Consider the following 18856-nt stretch of genomic DNA (forward strand, 5'->3'; position numbering starts at 1 on the left):
AGGTTCAACGACTGGTGAATCAATGCATCTGAAATAAATAAATGGCTTACTATGAATCTTGCCAAACATTCCCTGACTATTGCTGAAAGTTAAGTAATCCCAAAGAAAGTCTATATTTCCAGCATGTAGGTAAACATCCAGCATTACTAGCAATTTGGCGAAACCACGACTGAATTAAAAGGAAAATCTAGGTAAGGGAATTCAGTCCAACATGGCAAAAGTCAGAAATTGACAGAACTTTCATTACTAGTTTTAGAATCATAGTAATGATAGAATACAAATAAATACATTGTGTACTTTTTCTTCTCCTTCAGGTGAAGACAGCAAAGCTTTCTCTTCCTGTTCTGGTGTTGGCTCAGCATCTCCAGATATGAGTTTTCCAAAGACCTATTAGAGAATGGATAAAACAACAGTAGAGGAGTTACATACAAGCTTTTATGCAGCTGCATTAACCATTTTAAAACATCTATGTGCAGTTCATAGCAGATACCCAATATTCAAAAATAAACACACGCATAAAGCTCCCATAGAGTCTTTCATTGAAACAGCTTCAAAGACAGAATTACACAAAAGTCACTCTTAGATCGTATGTCTAATTTACAGCACTAAACATGAATTGTTGTGATGCAATTCAGTGTCTCACCTGAGATGTAATAAGTCTGAAGACCCGCAGCGTCTCAGCTTCACAGTTCCTTTGCTGAGCTACACTTGCTGAAATCTGGCCTGCTATCTTGATGCTTTCGCCATCCTTCCATCCCAGCACTTTCACTTGCCTAACTCTGAGAGTGTTCTCTGGTCCCTTTAATTCAATTTTGATGATGTGATTATCTCCACCAGGAAGTTCACTGGTTACCCAGCCAATATGCCTTGAATCCAAGTCAACCTAGTACACAGGAATGTAAAGACGGATTTGTAAGGTGGGGAGGGGGCACACATACAACTAATGACTTGCCTTTACAAGTAACTAGTTCAAAAGCCAATATTTAATAGTCTGATTCACGCATCCACATTCAACAGTTGAGGGCTGGGCATGTGTGAATGGGTTATCACCACAGACAGAGCTTTCAACCCAACCAATGTCAACTCAAAACAACTGCCAATATGAATTAGATTAAAGATTGACCTTCCCCTCCTCTCTGTACACAGGACTGGGCAATTTAAAACTGTATCAGTATTCAGATTCTGCAGCCACCTGATCCTTTATTACAGGCACATACAAGGGACAAAATGCAAAACATAAGGAGGTGGAAGGCATTCATTTCCCACATCTCTATTTGTTTCTTCCAGAGACATAGTACAAATATGATGCAAGGGCATCTAATGTTCAGTTATGGAGATTTTGTAAAGTAAGTCCCTTGAATGGCATGTTAAATGCATATTACTCCTGCAAAGGAGCCAAATAGAATGAAAGATTTCTGCCACCACCAATATGCTGTGCCTAATGGTAGTCAGATCCTATTACATAATCGGCATGCTTGATTGAATTTTGATGCTATCTTATTTATACTGTTTTCATTGAGCTGTTGTATGTATCACACTTTTACTGTATGTTTTTTTGTAACATCTATTAATGTTGTTCATTGCTTTGGGGCTGCAGGGCTGTGAGCCAAACAAAGCAACTATAACATTCCAACTAGTACCATATATTCTTTAAGAATTAAGATGTACTCTTCTTCATAATTAAATCAGTTATTTACCTGCTTTATTCTGCAAAGATCTTCTACTGTCTTGCCTGTTAAAAAGGTCATCGAAGTCACTTTGTTCTACAAGTGACAGAATGAAACAAAAATAAAAAGACGCTTTCAAATGTGTTGATAATACTAACAACACAGCTTAAAGTGCAGGACATGAATATATGTAATTTTATAAAACTAGATAGTGAAGAAAAGCAGAACTGCGATAGCCAAAGAACTTTAAAGCTCAGCATTTTCACTCCATGTGGGTCGGCTCACACGTTTAAATCAACTGAAGCTATCAATTCTATATTCTGTCAACTCACTTCTGTAGGTCTGTGCTATATGCGGGATGATGTATAAGGGATTCTCTTTTTGAATGCACGGACCCTGCATTTCTGAACCAAGGATTTTATAACTCAATCCTATGGGTTGCATTCAAAGTAGTAACTAAATTAAAGTAACTTAGCAGCATGCTTGTTCCACTGGTGAAATGCTTCATGACAGTGGTAGACTGCTGTGCAAGAAAATGCATGAGCAGGTTTGCTGGTAACGTCACTGCACAATGCATTTACAATAGTGCAACTGTTGCATTGGACTGCTCTGTTCACCCATCCACTGGCTCAAGAGCCCTTGCAGAACTGGACAGAGAACGTTTGATACAGTTTGATCTAACTACTTTATAACTTACACTCTCTACAGCAGTGCAAATTTATGAGAATATGCAAGTTCTGCTATTCTTTGTTTCAACAAAATTCATGCAGAAATATGACACAGAATATGATTTACCCCAAGATCCCGTGAGTTGTCAACATGGACAGACACATAGCGAGCATTAATTCCTTTGACGCAATTAATGGTAATGTTTTTAGTCTTATTTTTATCTTCATCTCCAGATTCCCAGAAGGTTTCTGTCGACCCATCCGTCAAACTACCAATCATGGCTGGGCGACTTGACGTTTTAATATCCACGATGCTGGTTAAGTCTTTTAGACAAATCACTATACATGATTCCTGTCAAAACAGTGGAGTTTCAGAGTCAAAGAGGTAAAAAAAACAAAAAAATCACAAAAAGTATGTCACTCCTGTGGTACAAACCATTCTTTCTTGATTAGTTTAAATGAAGAGCAGGTATGAAATGAGACAGCGATTTTGAGTTTGAAGTTTCTCTTTAAAAAGTAAAGTAAGAATAAAGACACTGTTTCTATTAACATGTGTCTAGATTAGATGGTTTTGTCCATGGAGTTTTCTTGGCAAGGATACTGGAGTGGCTTGCCAGTTCCTGCTCCCTGAGTGCTCACTGGAAGGACAGGTCCTGAAGCTGAGGCTCCAATACTTTGGCCACCTCATGAGAAGACTCCCTGGGAAAGACCCTGATGTTGGGAAAGATTGAGGGCACAAGGAGAAGGGGACGGCAGAGGATGAGATGGTGGGACAGTGTTCTCGAAGCTACCAGCATGAGTTTGACCAAGCTGCGGGAGGCAGTGGAAGACAGGAGTGCCTGGCGTGCTCTGGTCCATGGGGTCACGAAGAGTCGGACACGACTAAATGACTAAACAACAACAAGACTAGACGGCACATCCAAAAATCAGATGCCTGACACCATTTAGCCACATATCACAACCTGTGTTTGCTCCCATAGGTCTACACCAGGTTTTCAACCTTTTTGAGTCCATGGTTCCCTTGACCAACTACATTCTTTCTGGAGCACCCTTGCGGGGCTCAGGAGCTCAGTTATGTCACCCCTTGCCTGCACAGCTGGCTGCCTCTCACCCTTTTTTGAACACCCTCCCTTGTGCCGTGTTCCCTCAGCCTCCTCTCCTCTCCCCTCTCCTTGGGAGTCCTTCAGGCAGCTGCTGCCGCCCCTGGTCTCTGACCTTGCCCCCCCCCCCCCGCCCCAAAGAGAGGTGCCTCCCAGAGGCATCATTCGCCTGTGGAGCTTGTAGCCAGGGCTGCTGCAACAAACAGCTGTGCCAGCCTTTGGGAGGCAGAGACACAAGAGGGGATCCGAGGATGGGCATCCCTGACCATTATTCAAGGCACCCAAGGGTGCTGCAGCACACTGGTTGAAAACCAGTAGTCTACACATATGGGAAATATCAACTTGTGAAAATGAAGTACTTCTGAAACTTCATTTTAAGCGACTGCATGCATTTCTGATTAGTAAGATATGCTCATCTACTGCCTCCCTGGAAACTTGGGAGATACGACTTACCTGACTAATAGCTTCAAAGCCAGACTGGATACTGATACTAAAGCTTTCTTCACTGTCTCCATCATCAGATTTGGACAGAATGTTGTTAATGTGGTGAAAGACATTGCTCTGGTGCAGAAACTGGTGATCCGATTGCTTGAATTTGAGGCTCCAGCATCTGAAAAAATTAAGTTAATAAGCACCCTTCTTCAGTTTAAATGCATCCAATGAACCATGAGCAGAGCATACATCATCAGCTTAAGACTCTGAACAGGCAGCCCAAGCTCTACTAAGAAGAAACGCATTCCATTATTTGCTGAGTTCCCATGTCTATCTATGTGGCAAATAAATACCTTTTAACTTTCTATCTATCTATCTATCTATCTATCTATCTATCATCTATCTATCTATTTACTTACTGTAACATGAAATGTAGGCTATGAGATATATAGAATATACGGTATGAAATACATTAAAGAAATTCCTGTTTCCCATTCTGTATCCCTTTCATTACTAAACGTGTGTGTGTATATATTTCTTTTTACCTATTATTGTGACTTCCCTCCACCACGGCTCGACATCCTTTATTATATTTTAAAACTTATCATTGTGTTCTATATATTAGTTACATTGACCCCAGGAACAATCTTACAATAGTTTTATCACACCTCTACGAACATGTCCATGTATATCAATAAATTTGTTTTCGAACAATGTTTTGTCATATATATTCTTCTAAACAAGTCCATTCCTTCTTGAGTTTCTGATTCAATTGAAATCTGATGGCTGCTGTCATTTTAGCCAACTCTATGAATTCACATAGCCTGTTTAACCACTCCTGTATTGAGGGGACAGTGTCCCCTTTCCAAATTTTTGCTATCAGTAACCTGGCAGCAGCTGTGGTGTATAAAAATATTCTTTTCTTATCTTTTAGGCAACAAGTGCGTAAAATATTCACCCATCCAACGGTGGAGCGGTCCCCGCCTGCGCCTGCTGCGCACCAGGGTGTGTGCAGGACACACCTGGGGGTGGGGCATGCCATGAGAGTGACCCCTGAACCACTGCACACTGAGCCAGTGTGGTGTAGTGGTTCAGAGCAGTGGACTCGTAATCTGGTGAACCGGGTTTGATTCCCTGCTCCTCCACATGCAGCTACTGGTTGACCTTGGGCTAGTCACACTTCTCTGAAGTCTCTCAGCCTCACTCACCTCACAGAGTGTTTGTTGTGGGGGAGGAAGGGAAAGGAGATTGTGAGCCACTTTGAAACTCCTTAAGGTAAAGGTAAAGGGACCCATGACCATTGGGTACAGTCGTGACCGACTCTCAGGTTGCGCGCTCATCTCACTTTATTGGTCGAGGGAGCCGGTGTACAGCTTCCGGGTCATGTGGCCAGCATGAGTAAGCCGCTTCTGGCGAACCAGAGCAGTGCACAGAAACACCATTTACCTTCCTGCCAGTGTGGTACCTATTTATCTACTTGCACCTTTACGAGCTTTCGAACTGCTAGATTGGCAGGAGCAGGTTCCGAGCAACGGGAGCTCACTCCGTTGCAGGGATTCGAACCACCGACCTTCTGATCGGCAAGTCCTAGACTCTGTGGTTTAAACCACAGCGCCACCCGCGTCCCTTTGAGACTCCTTAGGGTGGTGATAAAGTGGGATATCAAATCCAAACTCTTCTTCTTCTGCTACGAAGCAGGGCGCACTCATAGCCACGAGCAGGCGTGTGCCCTGGGCCTTGAGATCCCAGCGATGCTTTTGTGAGCAGCGCTGGGCTCACAGGAAGGTGTCGTCAGCTGTTGTGTCCTTCACACTGCACCCTCTGGCTGGGAAGGAGGCAACAGGCATGCACCCCAGGCCCCAGCAGCTGCAACAGTGCCATAGTGCTGGGTTCACTATGGGGCAGGGCGTTGTGTTGTGTCCTCCCCCCCAAAAAAAACTGGGCCCGGGGAGATGGCCCCCTCAGCCCCTCCCCCGCTACACCACTGCACCCACCTGAGATTCAAGACTAACAACAGAAAAGACAGGGAAGGGCCTAGAGGCTAACAATACTTGAAGGATATTAGATGTCAGTTCCATTAATGTTTGTCTCTGAAAGTAACGAATGAGGTCTTACATTAATATGGACTAAGTAAGTACGGCTGAACAAAAGGAGGTGTATTTAATTTTTTTTGGGGGGGGGGACACAAGTCTTTGCAATATGGAACACACACTCTTCATGAATGAGCAGGTTGGGAAATGGTAGGAAAATATTTACATATTTAAGCATTTGATCCAGCTTCATGGTCATTACACAGCCCAATCTGAATGAAGACTGCTCAAGAGCAAGGGCAATGATATAATCACATAGCCAGATGCAAGTAATAGCCAATGGAGTGTCATCACAATCTGCAATTTGTTGGTATTGCTTCTGGAAGAAGCCTGCTTTTATTATTTGAAATGGTGCCAGAGCTGCAGATCGGAAACAAGACAACTGCGGTACTGGAACAAGGGATTATTCTCCATATATCCTGACAAGTTTAAATCCACATTTATACCTGCTCGGAGGCAGGAAGGTACATGAAAGAAGTAAACCATTTTTACTGAGTTTTAAATACAAGAATCCTGATCAGTCAATGTACTCAGCTCTTACAAGACAGAAGCAGGATTCTATGGTTTCCTATTGCTCCAAAATGCAAGCAAAAAAACTTGTGTTAATATGTCCAGTATAACAAATCCTACCAATTACCTTGTGAAGCATCCCAATTCTGGGCATTTGAATGCTGCATACTGAAATGTGCCCAGTCACATACAGAGCTGGTGTCTAAATATCTGAGCAGGTAGCTTTTTCCCCTACTTTTGCTCTAAATGAAAAAAAGGCTTTATATATATATGTTTACCTTCTCTCTGCTCAATTTTTAAAGGAGATTTTCTGTATCTAGCACCTACCTCAGAGCCATCTGTTGCAATGAACTTCCACTTGGGAGAGACATCATGAGGTCAGAGATGGTCTGTAGCAAACGGTGGAAAGTATGGGGCAAAGGATGAGCTGCTTCACCAGCAATCACGATGTCGGACAACGGATGCTCACAGACTCTTGTATCCTTTTCCTGAAATTCAAATTGCGTAAGTTACATCTGGAAAGCTGCCCTCTTGAAGTAAGGGCACACTCACGTCTAGCTGTTCTCATTATGTTAACCATTTCCCCAGTATATATTCAGGATCTGAGGCTCTATTACAAGAAAAAAAGCGTGAGCTTAATCACGTACCCACATATGTTGCAACACAATTCAAGATGGTTTGTTTTTCTGCACTGCAATTAAGATGAGGACTCTGACAAAAGGCACATGATTTACCTTACGGTTCTGATCAATATTAAGTCATTATTTTTTCTATTTTTATTTTAGTTTTTTCTTATATAGGGAATGCTGTATATTTTATGCTTTGCTGGTATAAATTGAAAGCTCATACCAAGAACTAACTTAGTTGGTCTTTAAGGTGCTACTGGAAGAAAAAAAAAATTGTTTTGACTATGGCAGACCAACACGGCTACCTATCTGTAACTGGTATAAATTGGTCGTTGGTGACAATGAATTCAGATTAAAAATAATCAAAACCAATTTCCTTACAAATGTTGTACCATGTCTGTTAAAATAGAAAATTGATGCAATTCTGATATTTTATTTTATTTTATTTTATCTTCAGTGAAACACTGTCTTCACAGGCATTATAAAATCTGCTGAGATAATATTAGGTGATTGGGAAAAGGTGATGCACTTGGTTCCATAGTACATCATCACAGTGAACTAAGTTGCAAGCACTTCAACTTACTTGTTCAGCATTTTCTTTGTTTGCTTTGTTCTCTTCATCCTCTTCTTCCTCTGGCTCCACAGGGGCAGGAGTTAGAGAAGCCACAAAATGCCATAAAATATCATGAAGAGATGTTGTTTGAATGACATTGCAGAGAAGCCAGTTAAAAGCCTAGAAACATAAAAGTTGTGGAGTTTAAGTGCAGAGGAAAACTGGAGGGGAGATTCCAAATTTCAGAGGATGCAATAGTATTTTGTAGAAAACACGTGCAGTTTATGCAATCCATGATAGTAAGACAATCTAGACACATGTAGGGCACTGTTATTTTTTTTTACAGGCATTTGCAGTTAGCTGGCTGATGGTGTAGTAGTAAGAAAAACAGAAAGTTAACTCATGGGAGTGACAGGTGCTGAACTGAAATGCAAGTAACTGCATAAACTGCATGTACTGGTTGTTAGTCACATTTAGAGAAAAGTCAGTGCAGTGGAACCTCGTGTTACGGACGGTTCCGGTACTTCCGGGTTGCCGCGGGACGCAAGATGAAAACACGCAACCTGAAGCGGACGTATCATGAGGTTTGACTGTATTCTGATAGCAATGTATGTGCAACTAAGGCAGCTAGCAATATTTAGAAATAGATGGCATTCTAGATATCTTAACCTAGCACACTCTTAAGCAAGTTTACTCAGAAGTAAGTCCAGCTGCCTACATTCACACATCACGATAAAACACTTTGGAAAACTAAAAATGCTATTACAAAGATAATGAATTACTGATGTGACACTGATTCGGATGATAATTAAGGCACTAAATACCTCCATAGCAAACACCCGGCAAGCTGATTTTCTTAAAGCTTGTTTCATTGCAATTTCAAGTCCCTCCAAGTCATGATGTTGGATTACAAATGCCAGAACAGGCCACTGGAAATTTCTCTCTCCTTTGGAAAGAGAGCTGTGGGCGGAGATTAACCGAGAAAGTTCAGGAGATGGATGTCTCAGGAGAGAGGACCCCACTTCTATTTAAAAGCATAAAAATACGTACATATTAGAGAGTTAATAATATACTAAGGAGGTTAGTATATTAGTATTAATTTACTGAAAGCAGAAACTGTACAAATAATCTGTCCTACCACTTAATGCTAAACATTACTTGTTGGTTATACTGAACGGGTATCCTAATTCTCAGGCAAACAGTTTGGCTGCAACCTTTTACATTCATCAGATATTACACTTTGGATGTTCAGGCTCAGACAGACACTGCTTTTGGATGTGCTGTGCATTGTGGACAATCAGAAAGCTGATAATTGTGAATAATAGTGAAGGGGCTCACTGACTCAATGCTGACCAAAACCAAAATTCAATGCAAAAGAAGAACATGGTAGGGAGAAAATAAAAAAAAACAAAAGAAGAAAAATGGGCCTAACTCATACTCTTTCAAAAGAAAAGTTTTTTCCTGAAGGTGACGGCCAAGACGGAAGGAAGCAAGCAGGCACCAGCCATGTCTCGTTGAGAATGTGTTGTGATGACTGCGGACAGCCTTCATGCTAAAGCCTCTGTCACTGAACTCTAAAAAGTTCTGATCAGTGCTCTGCACCAGAACTCATATTTGGGATCGCACAGAAATCACAAAGCAGCAAAGTAGCATATACATCCACACAAATAGTTAAAATATTTTCACAGCTGGCAAAGTTTATATCCTTACCTGCATCCCCACTGTTGACTCTCCTTCTGGGGATAGCCTTTACTCGTGCAGGCAAAATGGAATGTTGTTTATCATATTCCGATGCAACGACTGAATATGACCTTTGAAAAACTGTGCGCTTTGCCAAATCTGTATCTGTGATGGGACTAGTCTCTAAACTAGAAAGATAACAGTGCATTAATTAACATCTTTATAGGCATATGCATTTTAGCAACCCAATAATTTAAATATATCTCCTAGTAACAAACAGGGAAAGCTCATGAGTTCAATCAACTATTTCTTGCTCCTGGATTTCTAAGGTTTCCAAAACGGATTTCAAATCATGCATTTAGGAGTGAATCCTGATTAGCATTAACCATTGTGCAGATATGATTACAAACTGTGGTTAAGAGGCTTTTGCATGGTAGAAGGCTTTAATTCAGGGATGGGAAGCATTATGTCTGTGCTGGCCCCCAGAAAATTAAAAATTATCTTGCAAATTCTAAGATGTTCAGCAGCAGGGTTTCAGCTTATCTAGAATGAAACAATCAACGTCTTTATTTCTGACAAAATTATAGACTATACGAACTTTTTAAGAGTTTCTATGTCAGACATTACATTACATTACATTACCATTTTTACTAGATTACCAGTTCCCTAAATGAAATATCATGAAGGTTAGTGAAAGAAATCAGAGTTTCTTCTTGAGCTTATAAAAAAGGTGGTAAACATAAATCCTTGGTTTCAGTAAGTATAATAAAATGGTCTCTTGATGCTTTTCTCAAAGTAGTGTTATGAAGAGTTGCAAATAAATAAATAAATCACAATTTAGCAGTTAGCACACCAACACATACTAACATACACATTGGAATACCTTGGTGGCATCGATTTCATGTTACTTTCTGGCTCCTCAAAGACATTAGGACTGGCATCAGGAGTAACAGATATATAAGGTGCAGGTACTGAAGTTGAGCGCAAATACCTCATCTCATCCTGAAAGAGGTTGTCGTCTTGATAGCCAACAAAGTTTTCATGATGATGTCTGAAAAGAATTAAGACACCCCATGTTATGTAAAGCCAAGGCTTTTTTTGGTCCAATCAGTCATCAACCAATCATTTAAATGCATAAACCCAACAAAAATGATATATTACTATCATTTTGCTTAACGGTTACCTAAACACACCTGGGACACTAGCTCATCAAAACCATACCACTACACAGGCTAAATGTCTCTAAGTTCTGATCAACCTAGGAAGCTTTCAAAATTATTAAATCTCGTTTTACAACTCCCCTTTTTCCTAATTTGAGAGGTAAAGGTTGGGTGGGATGACAGGCTGAGCAACAAGTCAGCAAGGTTCAAAATACAAACTTTGCAAGTGCCACCTGCATATGCACCCTTTTGCAAGGAAAGGAGGTTCAGCAGCAGTCTGACTTCCAGCAAAGGATCTTACCTGGAAATTCAGTAAGATCTCTGGAGAGAATCCAACTGCTTCTCTTTGTGGAAGCAAAGACAAAATGGACTCCAGCCAGAATCTGTCACTTCCAGTATAGTCTATTTTCTTATGAGATTTTACATTCTATACCTTAAGAAGATATTCACTCCATCGTGCCCTATGAACTCTTAAAGTGGTCTGAATGTCATGTGATTGTGCACGAGCACACACACAGTTCAGTACTGCAAACAGGCTTCTTAAAGCACAGACATCTAAAGGAACACCAGACACTCAGAAACGAGCTAGAACTCTTTGGACTGATAGGAAGGTAAATATAATAAAAAATCATCAGGACACAGTTAACATGTGCTTTTAAAAACTTTAAAACCCAACTGTAGCCATGCTTGAAAGAGCTGAATGTTATTTACTGAAAATGATCTCACACACACAAAGGTAATGATTATAGTTAGTGATTCCAGTTAATTAACAGATTGCTTCTTTAAACTAGGAATCCTTGAGCTAATAGCAATAATGATTACCCTTAACACCTATACAGTAGATTTTTAGTTTTAAAGTTACTGTTATCTCAAGACAAAGTAAATGCATTTTAGAAAAGCAGAGTTATTAATGATATTAAGGCACATTTGGGAGGGAGTCAATATGTTTATTTGTTTATTGTTACCTTGCTAACGTCTGAAGATAGAGACAAGTCATTTTAACAGGAAAATCCTCCGAGATGCCTTCCTTGACGCTCGGAAGCTGCGACTGGAATGGTTTGGAAGGGTGGTAACACAGAATACTGGGCTCAGCTGCACTGCTCAAGGCCAGCAAGAACAATGCATTTGCTTTGATCACCTGATGGGCTTCCATGGTGGGCAAGGCACGAGGTGTCTTAACTTGCATTGGCTTTCTCCTAGACTGTTTGACCTACAGGGAGACAAAGAATGCTACTTCGTGACCATGGCAGTGGAACTTCAGGGTCCAACGAGAGGGAACAATACCCATGCTAAGCATTGCAGCTTTAGCACCTTGCACCAGAGCTCCACTGCTTATACCTCATCCCTTCTTCACTACTCAACTAGCATGTGCAGGTGAAAAAGTATGCTTCATGTGAACTTCTGTTCCTGGTATCACATGGAGGACAATCTTGGCCTCTCAGGATAGCATCTTCCTCGGGCTTAGAACAACTTATATGACTTTGTAGGAAATTATTCTTGCATTCTACAGATACAACACAGAATTGATAGCAGAACCAGCAACCCCTACTATAAATGCATAGTTTTCTCTCTTTCACAGTCACATGCGGAAAATGGGAGCACCGAGCATTCAGTACACCCAAATGTGACAGCCCTGTGACTGTGGCAGATAACAAATGCAGGTCTACGGATCACATTCTTTTCCCATTTTTGACTTTTTGATTTTAGCCCAGTAAACAGCAGTACTGCAAGTAAGTTCATTAAAATTACTAGCCCACTTTTTGTGTGGTCGTTAGCCACTGTCTTGCCTGCCATACTTCTATTTCAGTCTTTTAATGGCATGGGCAGCCTGAAAGTAAGAACTATTTTCCAACTTATAAAAGCTCACTTTCCTAGTCTTCTGAAAGCAATTTATACAAACTGTCAGGGAGGCAGCCATTTACAATCTGGATGTAAGGTATACGCATGAAATGCAATATTAGCTTCAAAATGCACTTCCTGCTATCCCAAAGCCCAGCGAGTTCTCAGACTTCCCGATACAGTAGGGAATAATGCAGTCAGAACACACCTAGGTTGGTGTAAAGAGAACAAAGGTACATTATTCCTAGAGGGCATTCCTGCAGAAACTCCACAGTCTTGCTGTAGATAGCAAGAAACAGATTAAAAATACCTTTTCTCTTGCTGCTGCCTGCTTTTCACGGAGGTATTTCTCTCTGCACCGATCACAGACTAGGTACCATGTGCTTCCTCCTATGCCACCATCGCCACAATTGCCAGCCCATCCTCCACAGAAGTGCCCAATGCTGTTATAGCCTTGTCCACCAGCATAGCGGCCACAACCTTAAAATAACGAAAAGTCATGTTTAATAGGCTCTAAATCCATTATTTGGTTTGCCTGGCCACATAGTCACAGAGAGCAGAGTCTTCAAAGCAGAGGTTGCAAACCTTCGGCCTGTGAGCCAAATTTAGGCCAGCACAGGTCTCAATTTGACCTGTAAGGCTGTTTCCCCCAACACCACACCCACCTGTCCCATAATATGCAATATCAGGTGTGGGGCACACAGAGATGGCTGAAATCACCATCCATCAGCTGATGAACGGTAAAGTTCAAGTCTGAGGTATCTACTGCAAGATCACAATGTAGTGATCAAAAAGTGTGTTGTCCCCCTTATCAGGCAAAAGTGGCCTACCCAATTCTGGTCCCCACAGACATTCTGGTGCCATGTTCTTTGGTTTTTACATGAATAGGGCGAACACATGATGAAACGAAACACGACTGCTGCCATCATGCCTATAGTTTAGCCCTCAAACACCTCTGGGTCGGTTCCCATTCTCTTTGCCATATGAGCATCTTACCTGGATGAGCTTGTCTCATGTGGTACGTCACTGGGTACGGGTGGGATTCCCCACACAGTTCACAGATGGTATCTTTCTCTGGCCCTCCCACTGCAAGCTGAGCCATCTCACCAAAGAGATTTCCCCTCGGCCTGGCCTCCGCTTTTTCTTTCTTCTTCTTTTCCTTTTTGGACTTCTTGCTATCTTTGTCGCTTTCTTTCTTCTTCAACACGGCACAGGACCCGGGGCTTGGGAAAATCATGTTCTGAGAAGCTGCCTTGATTGTTGCCAGAGAAATGTCTTCCCAGAAGGCTACCAGGTGTTGGAGGGTTAATGGAAGAGGAGACTTGGACTTCATAGTATGGTGACTGGTAGTTTCAAAAGAGGTAGCTTCACTTTTTCCATCCTCACATCGTTCATGAAGAGGAGGCTCTTTAAGCATAGAGAGGACCTTGTTTTTGTTTATGCTGCCCATTTTCGATATGTCAGGCCCATGGGGAGCTATGTTAAACATATTCAGAGCAGAAGATATTTCCAGGGAATGCCTATTCTTCAGCTTGGTTTCTTTCTCCTCTGCAGGCTGTTGGCCAAGATTGCTTCTAATGGGTGCGTGCTCCTTCGAAAGTTCTGGGTTGAATTTCAAAAAAGACGAGCAGGCCATTGCATCGTGGACTATTCCTTCATGCCACAGGAAAGAAGCAAAGACAGCCCGGGCACATTCAGCCACAGATGGAGACATTGCTTGTTTGGCGGGCTCTATGGGTCTGGAGCCATCGCCTTTGAAAAGGCATACGGACTTTTCCTTTTTGGGTCTTGTATGCCTATTTGCACATTTGCGGCTCACTTTGGGAGATGCCCTCGTGTCCTGCTCATCTTTCAGCGGTGCTTTTCCTATGCTGAAATGAACTTTGTTCGAGCAATCGTCCACGCTCTTGAATTCAGAGTTGTCTTCACAAGTACTGTCTGTAATGCTATTGGTCTTTAAGGTACTTGAAGTACAGACTTCAACAACTTCACTGTGAAGGTTTTCTTGCACAACGTGAGGGGAAGGGGCTCGGTTTTCGGTTTCTGCCGCAGGTTTCCCATCTTTCGAAACAATTTTTGGTTTGGGAGAAGTGGACCTTCCCCTCAGTGGTTCTGTTAGGGGTGCTTTCTTTTTGCGAAGGGTATCTGGGTCAAGTGTATATGAATCAGACTTAGATCTCTCCCGAGGCGGATCAAGCTTTGTTTTCACTGGGGCTGAAGGTTTCTGAGACAGGGTCTTCTCGTGAGGAGATGAGGAACGGCGAGATCCAACACCAGATGTGCAGGATTTCCCTGCTGAGATCGTCTTTGGAGAAGATGATCGCGTTCCTGGCCCTGGAGATTCTGCCCTCAGACCAGATGTTGTCCTTCCGTCAGATTTTAAGGTTTGCAGGGTGTTGTGGTTTGGAGATAATGATCTGCTGTGGGAATCTGACCTCAGTTTTGCAGTGTCAGATTTTAGCATCAACGATTCGCTCGCAGATAAGCTCTCTATATTCCTGGGCTTCTTCTGGTCTGTAGCTTGGTGGCTCATACGGCTATCGGGTTTAGGTGACCTGCTGTCAGCTCTGTACTTCGAAGCCATATCGGATTTCCCTGCTGAAGAAACTGGTCTAGCAGCTGCAGTGAAATTCACTCTGTCACCTGTATGGCACATTTTATAATGACATTAAAGGGAAAGTGCTCATTTATAATACAACAGATCACAACGCAGGATAGGAGTAGACAATACTAGATAGATGATAGATAGATAGATAGATAGATAGATAGATAGATAGATAGATAGATAGATAGATGATAGATAGATGATAGATAGATGATAGATAGATAGATGATAGATAGATAGATAGATAGATAGATAGATAGATGATAGATAGATAGATAAATAGATAGATAGATAGATAGATAGATAGAGAGATAGAGATAGAGATAGAGATAGAGATAGAGAGATAGATAGATAGATAGATAGATAGATAGATAGATAGATAGATGATAGAGATAGATATAGATGATAGATATAGACAGATAGAAAACAGTGAGTTCAATACTTTAGTGGTTGGATTCAGAGAAGCATGAGAACTCAGTTTGCACAATGCGACTATCTTGACTTCTCCTTGATATACACCAAACTGCTTCTGAGGGTCAACAGATCTTCTAGAATGGCATGGAATTCGACAGGGTGGGAGGATGAAGTGTAACTGGGGAATTAGCAGAATTAGGAACAGGAGCAGAAATGACCCTTGGATTCAAGCCTATATGAGGGTCTCCCTGCTAAAAAGTAGTAGAACTAACTGCCTCCTACAGGATGGAGATTGCAACTAGGAGATTGCAAACATTCAAGAAATGTTTGAGTGATCCAGTCAAAACAAGGTGTGCTGCATCTACAGCTGAACTACTGATGTTGGGGTCTGTGTGTGTAGGCAGCACACTTTTGCATGCAAAGCCCCAATATGGCAAAGTTATTTGTGTATGGGGAAAGGTTTCTGCGCATAAGGTTAGATCCAGAGTTCCATGTGGAGCTTCACTTATGGAATAGGGCACACTCAGGTCTCAGTTCGTGCTCCCCCCCCCCAAAATAATCTGCCACAACACCCCACTGAAGGGGAAAGGAGGAATTGGCAATAAAATCTCCACTTTTCACTGAAGTCCTCGGTAGAACCAACCCCTTTCCATCATGGAAAGTTGCCCTTCCACTTGCAGAAAGGTACCTTAGATTTAACTAATATAATATCCTTTCAAGATTGAGACTAGTAGTTTAACAGTGTTCAACATGTAGCTAAAATTTTTACTTGAGTGTATTCAAAACAACACTCTATACTAACAACCCTAACTCAAGAAGACACAAGGAAAAGGCTAATGTTGTTCCTTTTTTATTTTAACTGACAAAACTTCATCAAAACAATTAGTGACTAGATTTAACAGAATTGCACTATCTAGTATCAAGGTTCTTAAACCTTGCTCATCTGACAACCTACAACTGGCTAAAATATACATCAAAGTATCAATTACAATTTAAAGAACAGTTCAGAGGCATATTCTGCAAGTCATGTTCAGCACAGCTAATGCTATAAAGGCAAGACCAATTCCACCATGAACTAAAGTAAGATCTAGCTGCTCAGTCCTACTCACTTGCCTCTGAGGAACTTGGAGGGAGTTCCTGCCTGCCTTAACATCAGGAAAGGACAGGGAGAAGGGTTGGGAATGCTGCTTAAATAATTCTAATTTCATACGGACATGGTGCAATTTCTGTTTCTGTATTAAATCTGAGTGTGCTTTTAGTCTGAAAATCTTCGGTAAGCTACATTGGGACACCCATGGGGCTATAAAGTGGGAGATAAATATTATTTAAAAAATAAATTAGCAAATAAATGAGCCCATGTAATGCTTCTCAATTGTACTCCCCCTCCAAATAAAAGCACACCGTGTTCTAAGTATGTAAAAAATGCTATTCTATTTTTGCTTAGATATAAGCAAGACACTAAATAATTTTATTCACTGTAAACTAAAATAAATATATTGCATTGCTTCCCTTTCCACAAGGAGTCAAATCATCATTTCCACGTATTTCCGAATGCTACTGGAGTGATTTCTGAACCTCATGTTTATGAACGTTGAGTAGTGTGTGTCACACATTTATAGTAAGTCATTAAATTATTGCACTTAAGAAAAGCAAACCTTTTTTCAAGTGAATGAAATGGGGTGCTCAGCAGGAAAACATTTACTTATGGATTTCCAACAAATTATGAATAACCTGTCTACAATGGCATGCATACCCACCCTTTAGCTTGTGAGAGAGAGATGAAATAGCAGAAGCAGGGCCAGCTACATCATTACTTTTGTAAATGCGCTCACGAGAAGCAAGGCAGCAGGATGGAGTTTCTATAGTGGAAAACAGTGGCACAGAAGCAGCATAGATTCAATGGGAAAATAGCAAAGATAAAACAAGCAAAGCAAGCAGTTCTGATGAGACACAACTTTCCTGCAGCACAATCAAATTCATTTTTAGCTTACACTTAAGGATTAAAAATAAATGTTCTAGATGTGACTCTTCTCCAAAATAGTAAATTAATGTTATTTTTCAAGACAACATTAGGGAAAACCTCAGCCCAAATTCTCATGGGAAGCAAATGGTTGATTAAATAATAAAAATGAAACAGCAGCTAATGAATGGCTTTGCTTTGTTCTGCTCATTGATTGCTTTTGCTGTTGTTACTGAGCAGGGGTGCGTTGAAACCAAACATGTTGTTTGACAGATCTGAGTATTATTTCATAAGCTTAGGTGAACATATTTTTTCATCTGCATACAAAATTGAACTTTCACAGAAAGAAATAACTACCCTTAAAACATGAATTTCTTATTCTTGAACAGGGGGAGTTCTTTTTCCAAAGTCCTTTTGCTATTTCAGTCATATAGCATAACACTAATTGAACTAAAAGACAAAGCATTTTGCTGACAATGGCCCAGTTAACATGTCACATTAAAATGCGGTCTAAAACAAGGTATGGATTAATGTGAACCCTGGCATCATGCCGCATGTTGTCTGAACCCACTATCATGGTTTGTTTCCCACCAAACAATGAGTGGTAAATCCAAGAACAAACACTAGTTTCCATTCATGGTTTGCTTGAAGAGAAACAAGCCACAAGCTCAGGTTTAGATAACACGACAATATCAGACTCTGGCTTCTTTTGTCTGCAGCATAACAGCAACAGGGGAGGAATGGTGTGAGAACATTTGAAAAACATGCACTAGAATGCTGCTAATTCACATTGAACCACAGTTTGCTTTAAACTGCGGTTTAATGTGACATGCAAACAAGGCCAATAGCTAGTACAATAGATAAATTCACGCCAATCTATAGTGCTACAGGGGGGGAAATGGTGTTGGTTCTTGCACACTTTATACTTGGTCCTCACCTCCTTGCAAAGGGGCAGGGGACACTGTTGCAATAGGAAATAAAAATCTTCCTTTCTTTCACTGAATCCTGCCTCCACCCCATTTTCTTTGACCGATTATAGACTTAGGGGACACTGAATCCCTTAATGGAGAGCTGGGCAGTAAAAGCCAACCCCAATTTTTTTCTACAGCAACAGCTTTCAGGTTAACCAAACACTTGAGTAATAAATGATGAAATCTTTTCCTTTTGCCTTATTAAAAATCATTTATTTTCAACACACTTACTATTCTCATTCTAGGCTTATGGGGTTCTTCTTTTCTAAAGGGGGTCTGCTTTACCTAGAAGCTTTTGTGCTCTAAGAAGGGTCGCCACCCCACCCCACCCCAAGGCATGCTATTTTGGGGGCAAAATGCCTGCTCAGAAGGGAAAATATTGCATTCAGGAAAAAGGAACTTTTTAAACTTCTGCTTTACTATAAACAGAAGATCTAAAAAGTCTGCTATAGGGACCCAAGCCTACAACTAGAACCAAAACAATTCCAGGTGCTAGAAATGTACTTGAGTATAGTTTCAACATGTTTATTCTATTTTTGATACTTTTTGGAACTTTGGGTATTTCATAAAGAATGTCCAGC

General features: G+C 41.0%; 1 protein-coding gene across 13 annotated transcripts in view; it reads right to left on the minus strand.

Moving 5' to 3' along the window:
- Positions 1 to 18856, minus strand: part of MYCBP2 (MYC binding protein 2) — a 139336-nt gene that overhangs the window by 17921 nt on the left and 102559 nt on the right. For 9 of the 13 annotated variants that reach the window (XM_081907261.1, XM_081907259.1, XM_081907258.1 and 6 more), the window contains 14 exons: positions 17102 to 17203; positions 13322 to 14968; positions 12636 to 12805; positions 11452 to 11696; positions 10210 to 10377; positions 9357 to 9514; positions 8471 to 8670; positions 7677 to 7826; positions 6795 to 6955; positions 3889 to 4045; positions 2463 to 2687; positions 1698 to 1763; positions 644 to 883; positions 289 to 387 (listed from right to left, as the gene is read on the minus strand). In XM_081907261.1, coding sequence (XP_081763387.1) covers positions 289 to 387; positions 644 to 883; positions 1698 to 1763; positions 2463 to 2687; positions 3889 to 4045; positions 6795 to 6955; positions 7677 to 7826; positions 8471 to 8670; positions 9357 to 9514; positions 10210 to 10377; positions 11452 to 11696; positions 12636 to 12805; positions 13322 to 14968; positions 17102 to 17203 — 3788 coding nt within the window. The remainder of the gene's footprint in view (positions 1 to 288; positions 388 to 643; positions 884 to 1697; positions 1764 to 2462; positions 2688 to 3888; positions 4046 to 6794; positions 6956 to 7676; positions 7827 to 8470; positions 8671 to 9356; positions 9515 to 10209; positions 10378 to 11451; positions 11697 to 12635; positions 12806 to 13321; positions 14969 to 17101; positions 17204 to 18856) is intronic. The other 4 variants (XM_081907254.1, XM_081907252.1, XM_081907260.1 and 1 more) reach the window with 3 other exon arrangements.

This window comes from Podarcis melisellensis (assembly GCF_964234715.1).
Source record: "Podarcis melisellensis genome assembly, chromosome: 4".
Taxonomy (NCBI): Eukaryota; Metazoa; Chordata; class Lepidosauria; order Squamata; family Lacertidae; genus Podarcis; species Podarcis melisellensis.